The following is a 19,560-nucleotide window of genomic DNA, read 5'->3' as shown; positions in this document are numbered from 1 at the left end:
CCCCCAGTCACCATGTGCTTTCTCTTGCACACACACACTCTCAAAAATCTTTTTAAAAAATAAACATTTTTCTTTTAAACATCTAAGAGGATCAGTTATGTTGTTGTTTTGTGCTTTCAATTAAGCAACAAGATTACTTTCAAAAGAGTTTCTAATGGCACCTGAGTGGCTTAGTTTGTTAAGCACTGACTCTTGATTACAGGGTCATGTGTTCATGCCCCATGTTGAGCCCCAGAGCTTAGGGGAAAAAAAACTGCTTTAGGAAAAAAAATTCAGGGCGCCTGGGTGGCTCAGTGGGTTAAGCCTCTCCCTTCGGCTCAGGTCATGATCTCAGGGTTCTGGGATCGAGTCTCGCATCGGGCTCTCTGCTCAGCGTGGAGCCTGCTTCCCCGTCTCCCTCTGCCTGCCTCTTTGCCCACTTGTGATCTCTGTCTGTCAAATAAATAAATAAAATCTTTTAAAAATTTTTATTTATTAATTTGACAGAGATCACAAGTAGGCAGAGCAGCAGGTAGGGGGCAGGGGGAAGCAGGCTCCCTGCTGTGCAGGGAGCCCGATGTGAGACTCGATCCCAGAACCCTGAGATCATGACCTGATGCGAAGGGAGAGGCTTAACCCACTGAGCCACCCAGGCGCCCCAATAAAAAAAACCTTTTTAAAAAAGTTCCTACATGAAAATTGACTCCAGCCTTTACACTTAACTGGGATTCAAACAGTGTTTTTCCACTCACTTTCCAAACACATAGTCTTTGTAACACTATGGTGTTACGAATGTTAATACAAACAGTCTGCAATAATTTTGCAAGGCAGTGTTTCCTAAGTTAATGTGTTGTAACTCATTAGAGGGGAGAATGTAGTTCTCTAATCTTTTCACCTAACCTATTTCTTTAGATTAGATAAAACTTTGCTTCTCTCTTTCCCAGAGAAATATGGTAAGTCTTCAAATTATGAATATTGTCCCACTACCACTGCCTCTGTGTTGAATGTCATTGATAACATTAATTAGTATTACCAATGTTTAGTAGTTTGTAATTAATACATGAAGGAAGTATATTACAAGGCATGTTTTCAATAATGTGTATAATGAGTGGTCTGATAATGTAGGCACCTTGGCCCCCAGTATTATCATATATCTTTCTTGGTTCGGCAAATATTTTTTTTTGAAGAATGAGAGAGAGTGAGAGAGTTGGGCTGGGGGAAGCGTAGAGAGAATCCCAAGCAGGCTCTCTGTCCAGTTTGGAGCGTGAGGGTCTCTTGACTCTGAGATCATGACCTCAGCTGAAGCCAAGAGTCACACTTAGTCAGCTGACTGAGCCACCAGGTGCCTCTTGAAGATTTTATTTTTAAGCAGTGTCTACACCCAGCATGGGGCTGGAATCCACAACCCAGAGACCAAGAGTCCCATGTTTTACTGACTTGAGCAAGCTAGGCACCCCTCCATTTTACATTTCTAACCAAAAATGAGATAGAAGTCTAAATGCATTCTTTTGGCATTTGTACATTATCCCAGCATTATTTATGGAAAAGATAACAGGCATACCTTGTTTTACTGCACTTTGTAGATACTGGGTTTCTGGGGGTTTTTTTGTTTGTTTGTTTCAAATCGAAGGTTTATGGCAATCCTACAGCATCTTTTTCACAGCGTTTACTTCTTTCTTTTTTTTTTTTTTTAAGATTTTATTTATTTATTTGACAGATCACAAGTAGGTGGAGAGGCAGGCAGAGAGAGAGTGGGAGAAGCAGGCTCCCTGCTGAGCAGAGGGCCAGATGCTGGGCTCTATCCCAGGACCCTGAGACCATGACCTGAGCCAAAGGCAGAGGCCTAACCCACTGAGCTATTCAGATGCCCCCATTTACTCCTTTTCTCTCCCCCATTTAAGCAATTTTTTGAAATATTTCAGTTTTTTATTTTGTTACGATCTGTGATCAGTAATTACAACTAGCTGAAAGTTTAAGTGGCCCTTAGCATTTTGTAACGTAAAATATTTTTAAGGTGTACCCACTGTGCTTTGGGGCCTACAGCTTTTGCTCACTTAGGAGATTACAGTATAGTCTAAACAAATGCTGTATGTGCACTGGGAAACCAGAAACTTCATTGGATTTGCTGTATTGTGTTACTCACTTTATTGCAGTGGTCTGGAAACCCACAACATCTCCAAGGTTTGCTTTTGTATTCTTTCTTCATGAATTGTCCCCGAATCCTTGCCAAAACTCAAATGAACCATAAATGTTAGGGTTTATTTCTGGCTACTCAGTTCTGTTCCACTGATCATTACCAATCTTTACGGAAGTACCACACTGTCTTGATTACTGTATTTTTTTTTTAAGATTTTATTTATTTATTTGACAGAGATTACAAGTAGAGGCAGGCAGGGGGTGGGGGGTGAGGAGAAGCAGGTTCCCTGCTGAGCTGAGAGCCTGATGTGGGGCTCGTCCCAAGATCTGGGATCATGACCTGAGGCTAAGGCAGAGGCTTAACCCACTGAGCCATCCAGGCACCCCGATTGCTATAGTTTTATAGTAAGTTTTAAATTTAGCAAGTGTAACTCTTATTTTGTTCTTTTTCAAGGGAGTGTGCTCTTCTGAGTCCTTTGCATTTCCTTGTATGTTTTAGGTTCAGGTTTTTTGATTCTTGTAACAACCCAGTTGGAATTTTGATACTATTGAATTGAATCTTTTTAGGTGAATTTAGACATATTGTCATTTTAACAATATTAAGTCTTCTGTTTGTGAACATGGGCTGTCTTTCCTTGTATTTAGACTATGTTTCTTTTTTTTTTTTTTTTTTTAAGATTTTATTTATTTGACAGACAGAGATCACAAGTAGACAGAGGCAGGCAGAGAGAGAGAGAGAGAGGGAAGCAGGCTCCCTGCTGAGCAGAGAGCCCGATGCGGGACTCTCTGTCCCAGGACCCTGAGATCATGACCTGAGCCGAAGGCAGCGGCATAACCCACTGAGCCACCCAGGCGCCCGACTATGTTTCATTTTTGAGCAATGTCTTTTAACTCTCAGTGTACAGGTCTAGCTATTTTATTTCTTCTAAATTTTTTTTTTGATGCTCTTGTAAATGGAATTACTTTTCTTTCTTTTTTTTTTTTAAAGATTGTATTTATTTATTTGACAGATAGAGATCACAAGTAGGCAGAGTGGCAGGCAGAGAGAGAGGAAGGGAAGCAGGCTCCCTGCTGAGCAGAGTCCGATGTGGGGTTTGATCCTAGGACCCTGGGATCATGACCTGAGCTGAAGGCAGAGGCTTTAACCCACTGAGCCACCCAGGTGCCCCGGAATTACTTTCTTAATGTCATATTTGTATTTTCACTATAGTGTATAAAAATGAAATTGATCTATTTTATGTATGGACCTTATAAATTATACTTAACTGGTTTTTTGATTTTACCTTTTTTTTTAGTAATTTCTTTATTTTCTACTTAGAGGTTTACCTTGCCTACATCTTGTCACTTTTATTTTATAAATTCTTTTTGTTGATTCCTATTTCAATAATCTGAAAGACTTTCGCATTTAGGTTTAGAAAATTCTTATTCTTGTGTCCTGTCAGGTAGATAAAAAATTGTTTAATTTTCCTTAAGATAACTTGTGTATAGCAGGAATCCTGGTGCAAAAAAACAAGGATATGTTTCCATGTTTAGGCTTCATGAGAGTAGGCGCTACCTTATAGATGCCGAACATAATTGTCACTTAAAACCTTACATTTCCAGTTGGTAACTTTCATTTTTCTGTTTTGTCTTGTTTATATTTTGAACGTACTAGACACCTAGATTTAATTTGTAAGAGATCTTTAGCTGAAGGACTAGAATGCGCCAGGACAGAATCATGGTAGTAAGGTCTATACTGTGGAAACAGTCTGAGGCTCATAGTCAGTATGGAAACCTAGTAACACAGATACACAGAGAAAGCTTGGTGGTTCTTGAGAATTAGAGTGCGTATCTACCAGGCATTTGACATGAGCAGAATATGGTCCATGAATGATGAATGGTGGCTGAAATATCTGAGTGGTTCTGGTTTGGTGAAGAACTAACTGGTTGTATGACCTTTGGGAAATTATTTAGTTTCTCTTTCTACCTCTGTAAAAATGAGGTGTGTCTGAGTGATGGCTAAATTTCTCCTCAGGTGTCAAGTTCAGCATTCCCTCGGTCTCTGCTCTCCTAGTTGCACATAGATTGACTGTTAGTCTCTAAATAGGTTCTAATCATACAGAGTAGTAAACATCTCTACTATGCAAACAAGTTGAGGATCCCTGCTTTATACACACCTAAAAGGTTAAGGGCAGCTTGATGTCAAGTAATATTTTCAGGCTCTGATATTTTAAAAATGATAAAATGGAATGATGGTTATGGAAATAACATAAATTACTTCATTGTGTGACTTACGGGGTTATTTGGTATGTTGTATCATTGAACTGAAGAACAATTCTGTGAAACTAAAAAGGTGCTATTATGCCCATTTTGCAAATGATGAAATTGAAGTTCCGAGAAATTAAGCGACTTACACAAAGTTATTGTGCTAATTAAAAAAAAAAAAAAAAAAAGGAACCTGGAACTGTTTGTACATCTGGCACCATTCCCATTAACCCATCAGTTAGGATTATATAGGATAAATAATTTCAAAGATTTTTAGTCCCTTCCATTATGTGTTTACTGGTCTTTGAAATCAGATAATTACCTAGATTTATAAGATTTAATAATCTATAACTGTGGGTCTTTATTACTCTTTAAGGTCCTTTAAAAATTTAATTTAAGGTCCTTTAAAAATTTAAAAATTTAATAAGGTCCTTTAAAAATTTCCACCTGTGTATTTTCAAGTATGAGTATCTGGCCACTAATTGTGATAAAAAAAAACCAGCTGGGTGGGAGACAGGGTGAAACTAATTTCACAATATGGTAATCACTTGAGCTGCCACATAAAGAATGATTATGTATTCAGTTGGTTTTCTCCTTGGAGGTAATTGCTGCAGATAAACAAGAGGACACAAGCATCAATTTTCCCCTTGTGTTAATGGTGATTGATTTAATTTATTATGTGTGCCTTCCAGTTTACCCACTTCAGTACATTTTTTTTTTTTCTCTAGTCAGGTTGGAAGAACTAACTCATGAGTGCTATGGTACTTTGTGTTTTGTGCTGTACAGTTGCTTGTACATATGGGTGGAACAGTGTATTCTTTGGAGCAATAACTTTGGATACTTTTGGTCACTGTGGCTATGGTTCCTAGAAGTCCTTTGAATTTCATGCCTTACTATTCTGGCAACTAGCCAGTTAATCATCAGTGAGCTGGGCTTTGGAAGTGGTGCTTTGTGGTTATGTGATTATGAAGCTTTAATTCTCTCCTGACTGTCCCTTTAAGAATCTCAGAACTGGATCTCTGGGGAAGCCTTGCACTTAACTCTATATTAACTGTCCTACTTTTCAACTTTTGACTTTCTGGAAGTGTGGGACAGATCAGCTGTGGTGTTCTTCCTTGTCTTGGGAGAGATGAGTGAGAATTCTAAGATCATCTTAAGAAAGTCAGTTTCCTTAAATAACTAATGTTTTTAGAGTAAATATTGGACATTGTCTATTCCTGTTGGTTCACTGTGCTTTCTCTCCCTTTAGCCCCCCAGGTTCGCCCAATAGTCTTGGCTACTTCCCTACAGCTGCTAATCTTAGCGGTGTCCCTCCACAGCCTGGCACGGTGGTCAGAATGCAGGGCCTGGCCTACAATACTGGAGTTAAGGAAATTCTTAACTTCTTCCAAGGTTACCAGGTCAGTAGCTTGAAGAAGAAAAATACACAGTGCCCTTATTACTTAAGTTGATTTTCTTGAAAAATGCAGCAGCCAGGAAAGAAGCAGAGTCTTGGAACCTGTCATGTGTACCTGTGCTGCAAGATCTGCTTACAGAGGCAAAAAGAACCCGAGGCAAAGTCCGAGGGACTAGTTATGTGAGTGCTCACTTCAGACTCACCCCTTTGACAAGATGAGCGCTTTTCCGTGCTGTTCTTATGGTCTCAACATAATTTGTTGGTGCTCTTTTTTGAAAATTGGGCTACTTTGGGAAAGCTCTTTAGAGCACCCAGCATTGTGGGTCTTTCACGTAGAATAGGCTTGGCTACTGAGTAGTTTTCCTCAAATTCTTGATGAACAAGAAAAGAAAAAGTTCTTAAACATAAAGTTGAGTACTTAAGAAGTGGTTAGAGGCCTCTGCCTAACCTGGAAAAAAACAAAGGAGACTCAAGGAATCTTTAGAGGCTAACTTATTAAAATGAGCTGTAGGATAATTAGCTTTTTATGAAATAATCTGCTGTAATTCCTGTAAAACGAACATTCAGTCTTACAGGATTTTTCTACCACTGCTGATGTCCATCAGTTGTCTTCTGACTCAAGCTGAAAAATGACACATTTTTTGATAAGAGCTCTTTAGCAGGAAGCAAAGTCTCCTCAATGACATCACATCTGAGCAACCTTTCTTTCCCACAAATGACATAATTACCTAGAACCCAAATTCCTTTCCTGCGTTGTCTAAAAATCAATATCCTGAAGCTGCTTAATTGCATCAATAGCAAAAATTATCTTTCTTCTTGGAACTGAGCTTTGCTTGATTCTCCAGAGTTGAAAAGCGTTTATAGACATAATTGTCAAATCTTAAAATAGGCCTTGAACATTTACGGTATGGTGTTATACAGGTTGTGCCTACAGAGGCTGTGTTGCTCTTAGAATGGGTTTACAAGCTTGGCATCCATGAATCATGGAGGATTGTGGAGCTCAGCTAAAATAATAATCAGTGGAGATACCACAAACCCACCAAGTTACTCTAATGGTCTTAAGGGCTTTTAACATAGAGTATTTTCTGACAAATGAAGAAAATCTAAGGAAGGTTGGACAGAGTTGTTTTTTGTTGCTGCCTGGTTTAATACATTCTTACTAGAGGTAAGATAACTTTTCAGAAATCAGTGAGTCTTCCCCCATTATCTATGGGAGAAACATTTTTTTTTTTAACTTTATTTTCTTTTTTCAGTGTTCCAAGATTCATTGTTTGTGTAGCATACCCAGTGCGCCATGCAGCATATGCCCACCTTAATACCTACCACCAGGCTCACCCACCCCCTCCCCCCCCGTCATCCTCCCCTCCAAAACCCTCAGTTTGTTTCTCAGAGTCCACAGTCTCTCATGCTTCATCTCCCCATTATAGAAGACACAGTCTGAGACCCCCAGTGGATGCCTGAAATTGCAGATAGTATCAAACCCTATATATGCTTTTTTTTCTTATTCCTGCGTGCCTGTGCTAATTTGTAAGTTGGGCACAGTGAGAGATTATCAACAATAATAAAGTACAACTGTAACGAAAGAGATGTGAATGTGGTCATTCTCTCCCTAAATATCTTTACTGTATTGCCCTCACCCTTGTTGTGATGAGATGGTGTGAGAGGACAAAATGCCTGTGTGGTGAGAGGAAGTGAGGGGAAAGACTTAGGGATGGTGATGTTGCATTAGGACCCTCTGCTTCCCGTGGAGGGTAACTTAAACTCCTGGTAAGGGGAATATTGGAGATGCTTGGCTTCTTTCCTAAGCCATTATACTACCTATTGGGAGCTCTTGCAGGGCTAAACAAAGTTACTTTCTAAACTTCATAGTGAGATTCATGAGGTTATGAAAGGAATAGAGACTTTCAGTGAAAGCTATTGAAGAAATTATTTAATGTGACCAAGATAAACATTTGAGTTTTTATTTTTCTCCCAATGTTCCCCAGTTCTAGAAAGCTACAAGCAAAGTATCGGGTTTTAGGGGTCAGCTGAATTAGTTTAATATTTTGTTTTGACTAATCAACTTTACACCTTCACACTGAATAGAATTAAGTGGTCATAGACATAGAAACTGGATATGACATGAAGCAAAATTGCTCTTTTGTTTTTCCTTTAAGATTTTATTTGAGAGAGAGAGACCGAGAACACAAGCAGAGGGAGCTGCAGGCAGGCAGAAGCAGGCTCCCCATTAAGAAGCCTGACGCAGGACTTGATCCCAGGACCCTGGGATCATGACCTGAGCCAAAGTCAGACATTCATCCGACTGAGCCACTTAGGCGTCCCAAGCAAATTTGCTCTTACTATGAAGAGTTCTATGGCTGACTTTTGTAGTAGGTATTTACTCTACCAGTAACAAATAAAAGCAGTTATTTTTAGATTGAGAGCTAAAAGATTGACCTGCTTCAGAGTTGAGATCAAATAAGTTTGTAGTAGTTTATTTTCTATTAGCTTCTTGGGAATCATTAAAGGTTAGAGTTACCTGATATAATCAGAAGTAAGAAGATTGTGCAAATTACTTCATCTCAAGGCATTTGACCTTCACTGCTGAAGTGCTTGAAGTGTATGAACTAGATCAATGAATTAGGATTATGTAGGAACCTGGGGCCCTTGGCTGGCTCAGTCGGGAGACCGTGCAACTCTTGATCTCAGAGTGTGAGTTCAAGCCTCATGTTGGGCCTAAAGCACTTAAAGATTACCGAACCTCACTTACCCAATTTTGAGTATATCAGATTATTCCAGTGTCTTCAGTAATTTTAGCTTTAAGGCAGTTACATGCATGCATCTGAAATTTTTTGTATCACTCTAACATAAAGGCTCATGTTTTCTGGCTTTGAGAGTCCATATCGTCTTTTTCCCGGCAGACCCTGTACTCCATTATTTTGATAATAAGCCACTTACAGGATTTCAGATTGTTTAAGTATAGCTTTACCATAAGACAAAATCAGTGAAGGATGATTAAAAACTGTGAATTCTGTGTTTGTCTTTATTGTGTTTTTCTTGCTATTTTTTATTTAATGGGAGGTTTTCATTTATTTTTCTGATTATTTATGATTATTATATGGTTATGTAATATAGTCATGTAATTAAGCAAATACGTGGTAATAATTGGTTATGCGAAGGAAATTGCTTGGTAGTTTCTGATTCTGCCTTTAAAAAATGTCGAGGTAATAATGGCCTGTGTCATTTTCTATAAACATTATATTTAAATACAATTTTTAGATGTATGTTTCTCCTACCATTAGTAAAACTCCTTGTACTTCAATTTAATTTTTCTATACTTTATATTTGGAAAGGGTGTGTGAAGCCAGAAAGGGCAAGGATTTACAAAAAGGGAAGAATTCTTGTGGCTAAAACACAATGCAGGAAATGTTTTCTGCTATCAAATCTTTAATTTGTAGGGGTACTTGGCTGGCTTAGTTGGAAGAGCATGTGACTCTTGATCTTGGGGTCATGAGTTTGAGTCCCACATAGGGTGCAGAGATTAAAAAATATACATAAGAAAAATTCAGTAATTTTACAAAGTTAAAGTGCCTGGGTTGGGCCCATTTTGATGAATGAGATTAATAGAATGAGAACTGATTATATGAAGACAAGCTACCATGAAAATACTTTGTCAGAAGAATGTCCTTCTGGTTGTGAAAATGAACCCATATCTATATTTTAGTTGATGGGCCTCTTATTCTGGACTCTCTGGTATTCTTACATAATTCCTTTAACTGTATTTGCTCTGTGCTTTACCCTTTACTGTTAAAGGCTTTGCAGTTTCCATAGTGCTAGTTTTTGTTTCCTCTAAAAATACTGGCTTTAATCGGTATCTCTTTGGGCCTCTCATGGCTGATATTTTTACTTGTCCTCCTGAAGAATTAGGCTGATGTTCCAAATAACAGCTAATATTTAAAGTTCACAGAGTTGTTTGCAGATGCTGGGCTTATTGTACAGTACCTTGCAAATAGTTGATACTCAATTCCTTTGTATCTAGTCGCGCCTGTGGTATCATGGATACTGTACCGTTAGCAAGATCTGAAAGGTTTGGTGTTGACTGTATCACAGTATTCTTTTCTTCTCCCTGGGTCAATTAAACTTCCTTCCTAAGGAAGGAAGGAAGTTTCCTAAAAAGGAAGTTTTATGGTATTTAGACATATTAAATAGGATGTAGCGACTTGGGATTTGTGGTTATGTATGTGGCTTATACCAAGAGTTTTAACTTGTTTCCTCTGGTCTAAATAGAGTGTAATACTGTTGGTAGATCTACTCAGTTGAAATACTAATAATCCATAGTGGCAGTTTGTCCATCTTTTGATCCTGTTTGTTCTAACTTGCATTTTAGTATGCAGCCGATGATGGACTTGTACACACAAATGACCAGGCCAGGACTCTACCCAAAGAATGGGTTTGTATTTAAGGGCCCCAGCAGTTAGACCATCCTCAGAAAAGAAGGTAAGGCACTACGATGTGAAAGCTTAATCATAAAGGGCCCAAACAAATAGAGATCAAGAATTCGAAAGTGTTTCTTACGAGTTGGGTGAGAGATTTCCCCTTTTTTCGGTGTGATGTTGGAGGGTCAGAAATCCTGGAAGAAATGGGAGACTGGAATTCAGTGTGTCATTCAAAAAGACAGTATCTAAGCAACATTTATGGATAATAGTTGCATGTTATTTTGGGCTAAGGGAAAACTTTTCTATTTGGGAATCCATTTGCTGTATTTCGTGTGGAATGGAGGTTGGGTGTGCTTTTTTTTGGTTTTGCTTTAACTGCAGTAAAAGTCACATAACAAAATCCATTGCTTTTAAGTCTATAATTCAGTGGCATTTAGTGTATTCACAACATGCGCAACCATCTCTATCTATTTCCAAAACCTCTTAATCACGCCAAAAGGAAACCTCATGCCTTTTAAGCAGTATCTCCTTATTTTCCTTCCCCAATGACCCTGGCAACCAGTATGCTTCCTCTCTGCATGCATTTGCCTATATTGGATATTTCATATGAATGGGATCCTACAACATGTGACTCTTTCGTGTCTGGCTGCTTTTCACTTCACTTGTCTTTGAAGTTCATCCTTGACATGGCATGTCTCAGTACTTTGTTCCTGTTTGTGGCTGAACTACCCCATTGTATGGATATACCACATCTATTCATTTCTCTACTGATAGATGTTTGGGTTGTTTCCACCTTCTTGCTATTTAAATAGTGCTGATATGAATATTTATGAGTACCTGTTTTTAATTCTCTTCGGCATGTTTCTAGGAGTGGAATCACTGAGTCCTATGGTAATTCTGTTGAGTTGGGTGTACTTTTTTTCCATTTCCTTTTTTTTTTTTTTAATGGTGGTAACTATACATAACAAAATATTTTTAGGTGTACAGTTTAGTGGCATTAAATACATTGACATGATTATGTAACCATTACCACCATCTAGCTTCATCTTCTCCAGCTGGATCTCCCCATTTCTCTCTTCCCTCAGGCCCTGGCAACTACCTTTCTACTTCCTATTTCTACGCATTTGACTGTTCTCAGTACCTCATAAATAACACATTATTTGTCTCTCATAATTAGCTTATTTCTGTTAACATAATGTTTTTAAGTTTCATTGTCTATACCTGGAGGGAAGGAACCCTGATAGTTTTTGAAAATAGTTTTTTAATTGGTAACCTTTTCTTTTCTTTTTAAGATTTTTATTTATTTATTTGACAGACAGAGAATACAAGTAGGCAAAGAGGCAGGCAGAGAGAGGGGGGGAAGCAGGCTTCCTGCCAAACAGAGAGCCTGATGCGGGACTCGATCCCAGGACCCCTGAGATCATGACCTGAGCCGAAGGCAGAGGCTTAACCCACTGAGCCACCCAGGTGCCCCCGATAACCTTTTCTTAAAGAATATTGACTTTCTTTGTGAGACTGAAGAGAATATATTTTGGGGACATGGTCAGGAATTGGTGTGGCTTAATTTCTTCATTTTTTTATTATTGAGTTTGCTGAAATTGGTTTTCCTGGCATACCATCTTCAGATTTTGTTACCATTTTTATGGCTGAGGAGCCTATGGCCCTTAAACATACGGATTTTGAATTGGAAAATATGGTTATCAGTAGTATACTGTTGTCCATGAAAAATGACAGTTGGGTTCTTAGCTCTCCCTCTGATTTTTGAAACCTCAGTTTTGGGGTGGAGGTGGTGATTCTCTGCCATTTTCTGTGAGGTTTCAAGATCTCTTGGGGATCAAAGAGTATCATGCCCAGATACTTTGCAGTGGGAAGTGGGATGTTTTCTAGTTTAGTTCACAATGATGGGAGACATTAATTTAATTTTCTGATACTCTTTTTGGTCCGTACTTTGTAATTTGAAATGTTCTTTGTTCAACCTCTAAATGCTGTTTATGAACTTAATAAAGATCTATATAGAAAAAGGAACATATTAAATTAGAAATGAAACTTTCTGCTATTACATTAGAAATACCCTAAATTGACTATAGCCATTACTCAGCTTTGATTCTGTCTTACGCTTGGAGTCAGGATAGAATAGCAAATCAGTTGCTCTGTCAAAACCCATATTTTTGCATTTTATTATAATATCAGATTAATACGCTTTTTATATTGAGAATTTTTTTTAAAGTCACTTGGAGTTAACTGTGTGAAACACTTGGCCTAAGTTATAAGATATTTAATGATCTCAGCAACCCTGGGAGATAAGGATCACAAAAGTATTACGTGCTCATTTTAGAGAATTTGGAACATATAGACAGGTACAAAGAAGTCTCCTAATGATTCCACCCTCCAGAAATAACCACAACGAATGTCTCCTTTCAGCTTCATTTGTGTATGCCCTCATGCAATTTGGACCTAGTTTCTTTTCCCCTTAAACCTTCTATTGTGACTATATATTGTTTTCAACTCCTCTATATTACTAGTCGGATTTATCCTCACCAGTCCTCTCTCACATCAGTAGATGACCTTATGCTGTTGAGGCATTTTATACCTCCAATGTCATGTGAGTCTTCTCACAGCACTGTGAGGCATTGGGGTGGGTGCCCCCACGGCTCCATCTGACAGACAAGGAAAGGAAACCCAGGAAGCTGGGTAATTTTCAGAGTCCTACAGCTTATGACCAGGCTGAACGAAAGAGCCATGACTTCTAGTTTCAATCTTCATACTCTTTTCCATTGAGCATGGCAGAGTACTTGTAGCAGGATGAATGGTGGTCCGAAATATGTGTCCCAATCCCTGGAACTGGTGACTATTACCTTATCTGGCCAAAAATGTAAATTAAGGATCTTGGGAGAAGGAGTTTATCCTGGATTATCTGGGTGGACCCTTACAACAGTTACAAAAGAGGCAGAAGGAGAGGGGGCAGTACAGGCATGGAGGCAGACACTGGAATGATGCCACCATAAGCCAAGGAGCACTTGTAGCCATCAGGAGCTGGAAGAGGCAAAGAGTGTTCCCAAGAGCCTCTGGAGAGTATGCATCCTGGATGATAAGTTGATTTCAGACTTGTGGCTGCTAGAATTGTGAGAGAGTAAGTTTCTGGGGTTTTTTTTTGTTTTTTGTTTTTGTTTTGTTTTGTTTTGTTTTTTAAAGATTTTATTTATTTGACAGAGATCACAAGTTGGCAGAGAGGCAGGCAGAGAGAGGAGGAAGCAGGGAGCCTGGTGTGGAGCTCAATCCCAGGCCCTGGGATCATGACCTGAGCCAAAGGCAGAGGCTTTAACCCACTGAGCCACCCAGGCACCCCAAGTTTCTGTTGTTTTAAGCCACCAAATTATAAATTTTTTTTATATGGTTGTAATTTTTTTCAAATTGTAATTTTTTTTTTTAAGATTTTATTTACTTGTCAGAGAGAGAGCACAAGCAGAGGGAAAGGCAGATAGAGAAGCAAGCTCCATACTGAGCAAAGAGCCCAATGCAGGACAGGACTTGATCCCAGGAACGTGGGACCATGACCTGAGCCAAAAGTCGATATTTAACCAACTGAGCCACCCAGGCATCCCATAGTAATTTTTAAAGTTTTATTTATTTGTTTAAGAGAGAGTGAGAAAAGACTGCTGAGAGCATGAGCAGGGGAAATGGGAGGCATCCTGTAGTAATTTTTTTTGAAGTTTTATTTATATAAGAGAGAGAGAACGTGCTTTGCATAAGCAGGGGAAGCGGGAGAGGGAGAATCTCAAGCAGACTTCCCACTGAGCATGGAGCCCAAGTGTGGTGTGTAAGTGAAATTAAGTGAAATAGCATAGTAGAACCAATCTGTGTTCAAATTTTGGACCTGCTTATTACTAGTTTAATAGCTCTATGCCTCCATTTCCCCATCTGTATAATGGGGATAACATGGTAATCTTACAGGATGGTTGTGTGGATAAATGAATCAATCCACATCAAGGTTGTTCATCAGCTAGTCACATGTAGGGTTCATGTTAACTATAATGTCATGCCTCATAGCTTGTTACTTGGATATTTTTGCTTCACCTTATTTGAAATTTCTTATATTAGAATTTAATTTTTAAAAATTGTCTTCATGGTTTTAACAATGGTATTGAGCCTCTACTATCAGAAGAATGCTGTGGTAACTCAGGAACCCAGACTAAGGAATGTCGGTGTGCTTATTGGCATTGTAAAATGGACTCTTCACAAGGGAGCTGAGTGAAGTGTGGAGGTCTCAGCCTGCACATGATCATGCATGGTAATACACAGGGCAGGGAGTTGTGGAAATGCCAGGTATCACAGAAACTTCATTTGCCAGCATTGTATTCCCTGAAAACTTGCCATGTAAAAGCCAGTTTTTTTGGTGTAAAATAAAAATCTGGACTACCTTAAGGCTTTTTTAAAATTTAAGACCTTGTGTCATTCAAAATAATTTTTTTATAGCTGCCAATAATTGAAAAATTTGGAGACTATAATATTTCCTTTCATTGTTTGTTTTTTGTTTTTTTTTTCAGTGTTTAAAAGATGTATGGTGATCCTGAAGCCGTCAGATATGACAACTTCTAGCAACTTCAGGGGAAGTTTGTCTACGCTCAGGCTGCAGTATTTTCAGCAAACATGATTGGACGGTGGGCTTTTGCCCAATCTTTTGGTAGAATAAAAAAAACTTGAGCCAGTGAAGCCAAATCCTTATAGCAAGCAGCACGCCTGGCTCCTTGCTGATTGCAAATAGGCATTTAAAATGTGAATTTGAAATCAGGTGACTCCATTACTTCCAGCTAATGTGGCATCGTAGGTGTTTCCTAAGTTTTAAGTCTTGGACAAAAAATACTAGTGTCTACCATCTCCATCAGGAACTGTGTCATGGAAGCTGTTTCCATTTTTCATTCTCTTTCTCCATGTCTTCTGCACAAGCGTGCCCTCTTACTAATTCAAGAATAAGGTCTTGGAATCCTTAAGTCTTACAGTTAAACCACGCAACTGCCTTTTTAAACACCTTGGGATAAATCAGAAGACCTCTGGCACCCACCACCAAACAATCCTAGCTTCAAAGTTTCCTTTTTTTCTCAGCAGGTACCAGTTGTAAATAAGAATGAACTAGGGGCCAAAATGCGAAACCAAAAATGAAGCAGCTATCTGTAGTTAGTAATTTCTAGTTTAAACTGTAACTGAACATTGTGGCTTAATATGTATTATTTTATATTGTACTTTGCCCATTACCGATGGTTTGGACTTTAATAAGAGAAATTCCATAGTTTTTAATATCGTAAAATGAGAATATTTGAACAGTGTATTCTAGAAAGCAATATACTAACTGAAGTGAATGCTTGTATATATTAAGATAGAGCCTTAAAACTTTCTCTCTAATGCCTTAACTGTCAAATAATTAAAACTTTTTAAAAGCCTAGGATTATAGTCAGCATGCTGGACTGAGAGGTAAACACTGAAGCCACTAGAGCAGGTACTGATGCTGTCAGTGTTTAGCACTGTGTGTTTAGCTGTGTTTATGCTAAAAAGTGCAATATTAGACACTAGCTAGCTAGTACTGCTGCCTTGTGCAACTCCAAAGAGGAAAACAGGATTTGATTAAGTGCTCATGTGTCTTTAAGTTACTCCTATTGTCCTTAGTTCGGATGCAATGCCCTGCAGGCTTCTGTGGTTGCTGTTTTTATTTCCTTTGCATTATTTTTGGTTAACACCTTGAATGGAGAGCCAAACATTCCCTCTTCACCTGACCAGCAATGGCCCTCTAACTGCAGTAGGAAAAAAACAAAACAAAACACAACATTTGGTCTGAAAATTGGTGACAACTGGCACTTAAGATCAGAAAAAGAGTTGTTTATACTTGATGCCTTAAGATGCTGTCAGCCCAAAGCTCTGAGAGACTTTAAGATAGAAAGTAATACTTAACCATGGTACTAGAGTTTTCGTAGAATTGTTACATTTGATAATAAAACCCGCCTGTTTAATCTCAAAGCATGTGTGCTTTTTTTTATCCCTGGAAGAGTTAGGGTCATGGTGGTAGAGCATGGGTAAGCCATGTTTTTCCAAAGTGGTAAGGTTTTTCCCTGGTTGCCATAAGGGTTTGTAAAAGCCACCAAGGATAAGTGCACTCCAGGTACAGGTCAAACAACCCTACCCCCTTTTTAAAAATAATGATTGATTGATTGATTGATTGATTTGGCAGCAGGGAAAGGGAGGGGGAGGGAGAAGCAGGCTCCATCCCAGGACCCTGGGATCATAACCTGAGCTGAAGGCAGCTGCTTAACTGATTGAGCCACCCAGGTGCCTCCCAAACAGCCATCCTTTAAAGCATAAATCACTGAAACTTTCATTCTGAAATGTGTAACTGTGACATCAGTGAGATGATTTTGTCCTTGCATTTTATTACTGGTGCTCTACTTGACCATCTAAAAACCTACATAAGCCACAGAAAACTGAGAAGATGGAGTACTGTTTCTGAACTCCACACAGTCTTCTATTCCAATTGCTCTTTGCCCATATGGATTTCCACAATATTCTCAAATCTGAATTCTGTCTGTTCCTCAGGAGTACAGTCAAGGCTTGGCTGAGTTCTATTTCAGAGCTATCCTATATTGTCAGGATCCCTTGGCATACATAATCTTGTTACAGAGCTTGAGTATGTCAATTCAGAATTTGGATTATAACATCATGGGTAAGAAGTATACCTGTATTTTCTCTGGACAGCACATTTGCATTCACTCAGCCCTTGTGAAGCATTCATGGGATAGGACGTTTAATTTACCTGGGAAATTCAGTCCCAGTCCTCAATGTCATTTACAAAAATGGAGTCCGTCTTTTCAGGTTTGTACTTCACCTTAGGGTGTCTGCTGTCATCTGCAAGGAGTTGGCAGAGATCTTCGGCAAGCTGAAATTCTGACCCCCATTCTGTCCCTGGCAGGCTTTTAACATTGCCCAGGCTATTCCTTGCTGTAACCAAGAAGCTGCCCGTGCTAAACTTGGTTAACTTCTATTTACCTCCCTGAGATAGTGCACGTGTAGATGATCTCCTGGCAGAAAAAAAAAAAAAAAAACTGGGTGTGGAGTAAAGGAAGGAAAAAAAATGAGCATAAAGAGGACCAGAATAACAGACCTTAAAGTTTCGTCTCAGGTTGATAGCTGATTGCACAATTTCTCTTCGCCCTACTTTCCCCAGCTGTTGGGGACATATGAAAGTAGAATGATGAACTCCAGGCCCATCTTGCTTTATATCTCTTTTCATTTTGCCCATTGTATTATTTTTTTTTTATTTTTTATTTTTTTTTTAATTTTTTTAATTTTTTTTTTAATTTATTTTTTTTTATTTTTTTTTTTAAGATTTTTTTTTCCAATTTATTTATTTTCAGAAAAACAGTATTCATTATTTTTTCACCACACCCAGTGCTCCATGCAAGCTGTGCCCTCTATAATACCCACCACCTGGTACCCCAACCTCCCACTCCCCCACCACTTCAAACCCCTCAGATTGTTTTTCAGAGTCCATAGTCTCTCATGGTTCATCTCCCCTTCCAATTTACCCCAAAGCACATACCCTCCCCAATGTCCATAACCCTACCCCCCTTCTCCCAACCCCCCTCCCCCCAGCAACCCACAGTTTGTTTGCCCATTGTATTATTTTGAACCAAATCCTTTGGGTCAAGCCTAAAATGGATCCTCCGGTGCTTGGCTGGCTCAGTCGGAAGAGTGTGGGACGCTCAATCTCGGTCGTGAGTTTGAGCCTTGTGTTAGGTGTAGATATTACTAAATAAAACAAAGAGATCTCCAAGTTTAAAATTAAGCCACTAGGGCGCCTGGGTGGCTCAGTCATTAAGCGTCTGCCTTCAGCTCAGGTCATGATCCCAGGGTGTTGGGATTGAGCCCCACATCAGGCTGCCTGCTCAGCGGGAAGCCTGCTTCTCCCTCTTTCATTCCCCCTGCTTCTGTTCCCTCTCTTGGTGTCTGTCAAATAAATAAAATCTTAAAAAAAAAAATTAAGCCACTAAAGTAGGTAATGTTCTTGAGAAGAGTAGAAGAACAAAACTAAATTGGTAAGGGTGCTTGGGTGGCACAGTTGGTTAAGCCCCTGCCTTCTGTTGAGGTCATGATCCCAGGGTCCTGGGATTGAGTCCCGAGTAAAAAAAAATTGAACTATTGGAAATTCTGTTTATGGATGCGTTTAGTTCAAGGTTAAATCTGACTTGTTCGTGCTGTAGTCTTATGTGCTAATGCAAGGAAGCACAGACTAGGCAGGAGATGATCCGAACTTTGAAGACCAGGAACGCCTGGGTGGCTCAATTAGTTAAGCATCTGCCTTTCGTTCAGGTCATGATCCTGGGACCCTGGAATCCTGCATCGGACTTCTTTCTCAGTGGGGAGCTGCCTCTCCCTCTGCCTGCTGCTCCCCCTGCTTGTGGGCTCTCTCTTTCTCACTCTCTGTTTCTAACAAATAAGAAAACTTTGAAAACCAAAGGCCGTGATGATGATGATGAAATTCAAGAATAAGTGCACTACGTGGGTGCCTTAGGGAGAAAACTATTTTTTCTACACATTTACTGCTTCCTTTGTGTTGAGTGACATAGTAAAAGCCAAGACCCCAATGTGTGGGCCTAGGGAAAAAAGGTTCAGAAGCAAATTACTTGACTTGCCCCTATCTTAGGTTTATATTTTGTCCTAATTTCATTGTAGTCCAACACAATTCCATTAGGTGGAATGTGGAGAGATACGTGGAGCCAAAAACCAAGCTGGAACTCATTATATGGGAAGAATATACCGTGACTGACAACAAAACCACTACCGAGAACATGTATGTCCAACAGTAATAAGCATTATATTGGTTAAATGAATCTTCACAACAACCTATTATATAGTAGGTACTGCCATTATGACAGACTAGAAAATGGAAGCATCGGTTAAGTAAAACCTCACAGCTGCACAGAAAGTAAAGGGAGGGACCTGGAAAATAAGATTTGGAGACTGGGGGCGCCTGGGTGGTTCAGTGGGTTAAGCCGCTGCCTTCGGCTCAGGTCATGATCTCAGGGTCCTGGGATCGAGTCCCACATCGGGCTCTGCTCAGCGGGGAGCCTGCTTCCCTTCCTTTCTCTCTGCCTGCCTCTCTGCCTACTTGTGATCTCTCTCTGTCAAATAAATAAATAAAATCTTTAAAAAAAAAAAAAAAGATTTGGAGACTGGGTGATGTGGTTGATACTCTCCTAGCTGCTCCTTTATCCACTTGGCTCTTTTTCTGAGCACAGCACAAATACTGTTTGTTGTTTACAATGTCACAAAGTAGGGCTTCAGAGTGTTCCTTGGGTCTGCCTTTCTATGTTATTGCCAGCATGCCTCTAATTCAGCCCCTGAATT

At 39.3% G+C, this 19,560-nt stretch overlaps 1 protein-coding gene across 7 annotated transcripts in view; it reads left to right on the top strand.

Annotated features, from left to right (window-relative positions):
* Positions 1 to 16,176, top strand: part of ESRP1 (epithelial splicing regulatory protein 1) — a 58,844-nt gene extending 42,668 nt beyond the window's left edge. For 3 of the 7 annotated variants that reach the window (XM_044245284.1, XM_044245282.1, XM_044245283.1), the window contains exons 15-17: positions 5,609 to 5,759; positions 10,122 to 10,231; positions 14,715 to 16,176. In XM_044245284.1, the coding sequence (XP_044101219.1) occupies positions 5,609 to 5,759; positions 10,122 to 10,196 (226 nt within the window). In that variant the 3' untranslated portion in view covers positions 10,197 to 10,231; positions 14,715 to 16,176. The remainder of the gene's footprint in view (positions 1 to 5,608; positions 5,760 to 10,121; positions 10,232 to 14,714) is intronic. The other 4 variants (XM_044245286.1, XM_044245285.1, XM_044245287.1 and 1 more) reach the window with 3 other exon arrangements.
* Positions 16,177 to 19,560: the final 3,384 nt, after the last annotated feature.

The sequence above is a fragment of the Neovison vison genome, chromosome 4 (genome assembly GCF_020171115.1).
Source record: "Neovison vison isolate M4711 chromosome 4, ASM_NN_V1, whole genome shotgun sequence".
Classification (NCBI taxonomy): Eukaryota; Metazoa; Chordata; class Mammalia; order Carnivora; family Mustelidae; genus Neogale; species Neogale vison.
Note: the sequence above shows the minus strand (reverse complement) of the source record. Positions and strands in the feature narration are given on the sequence as shown.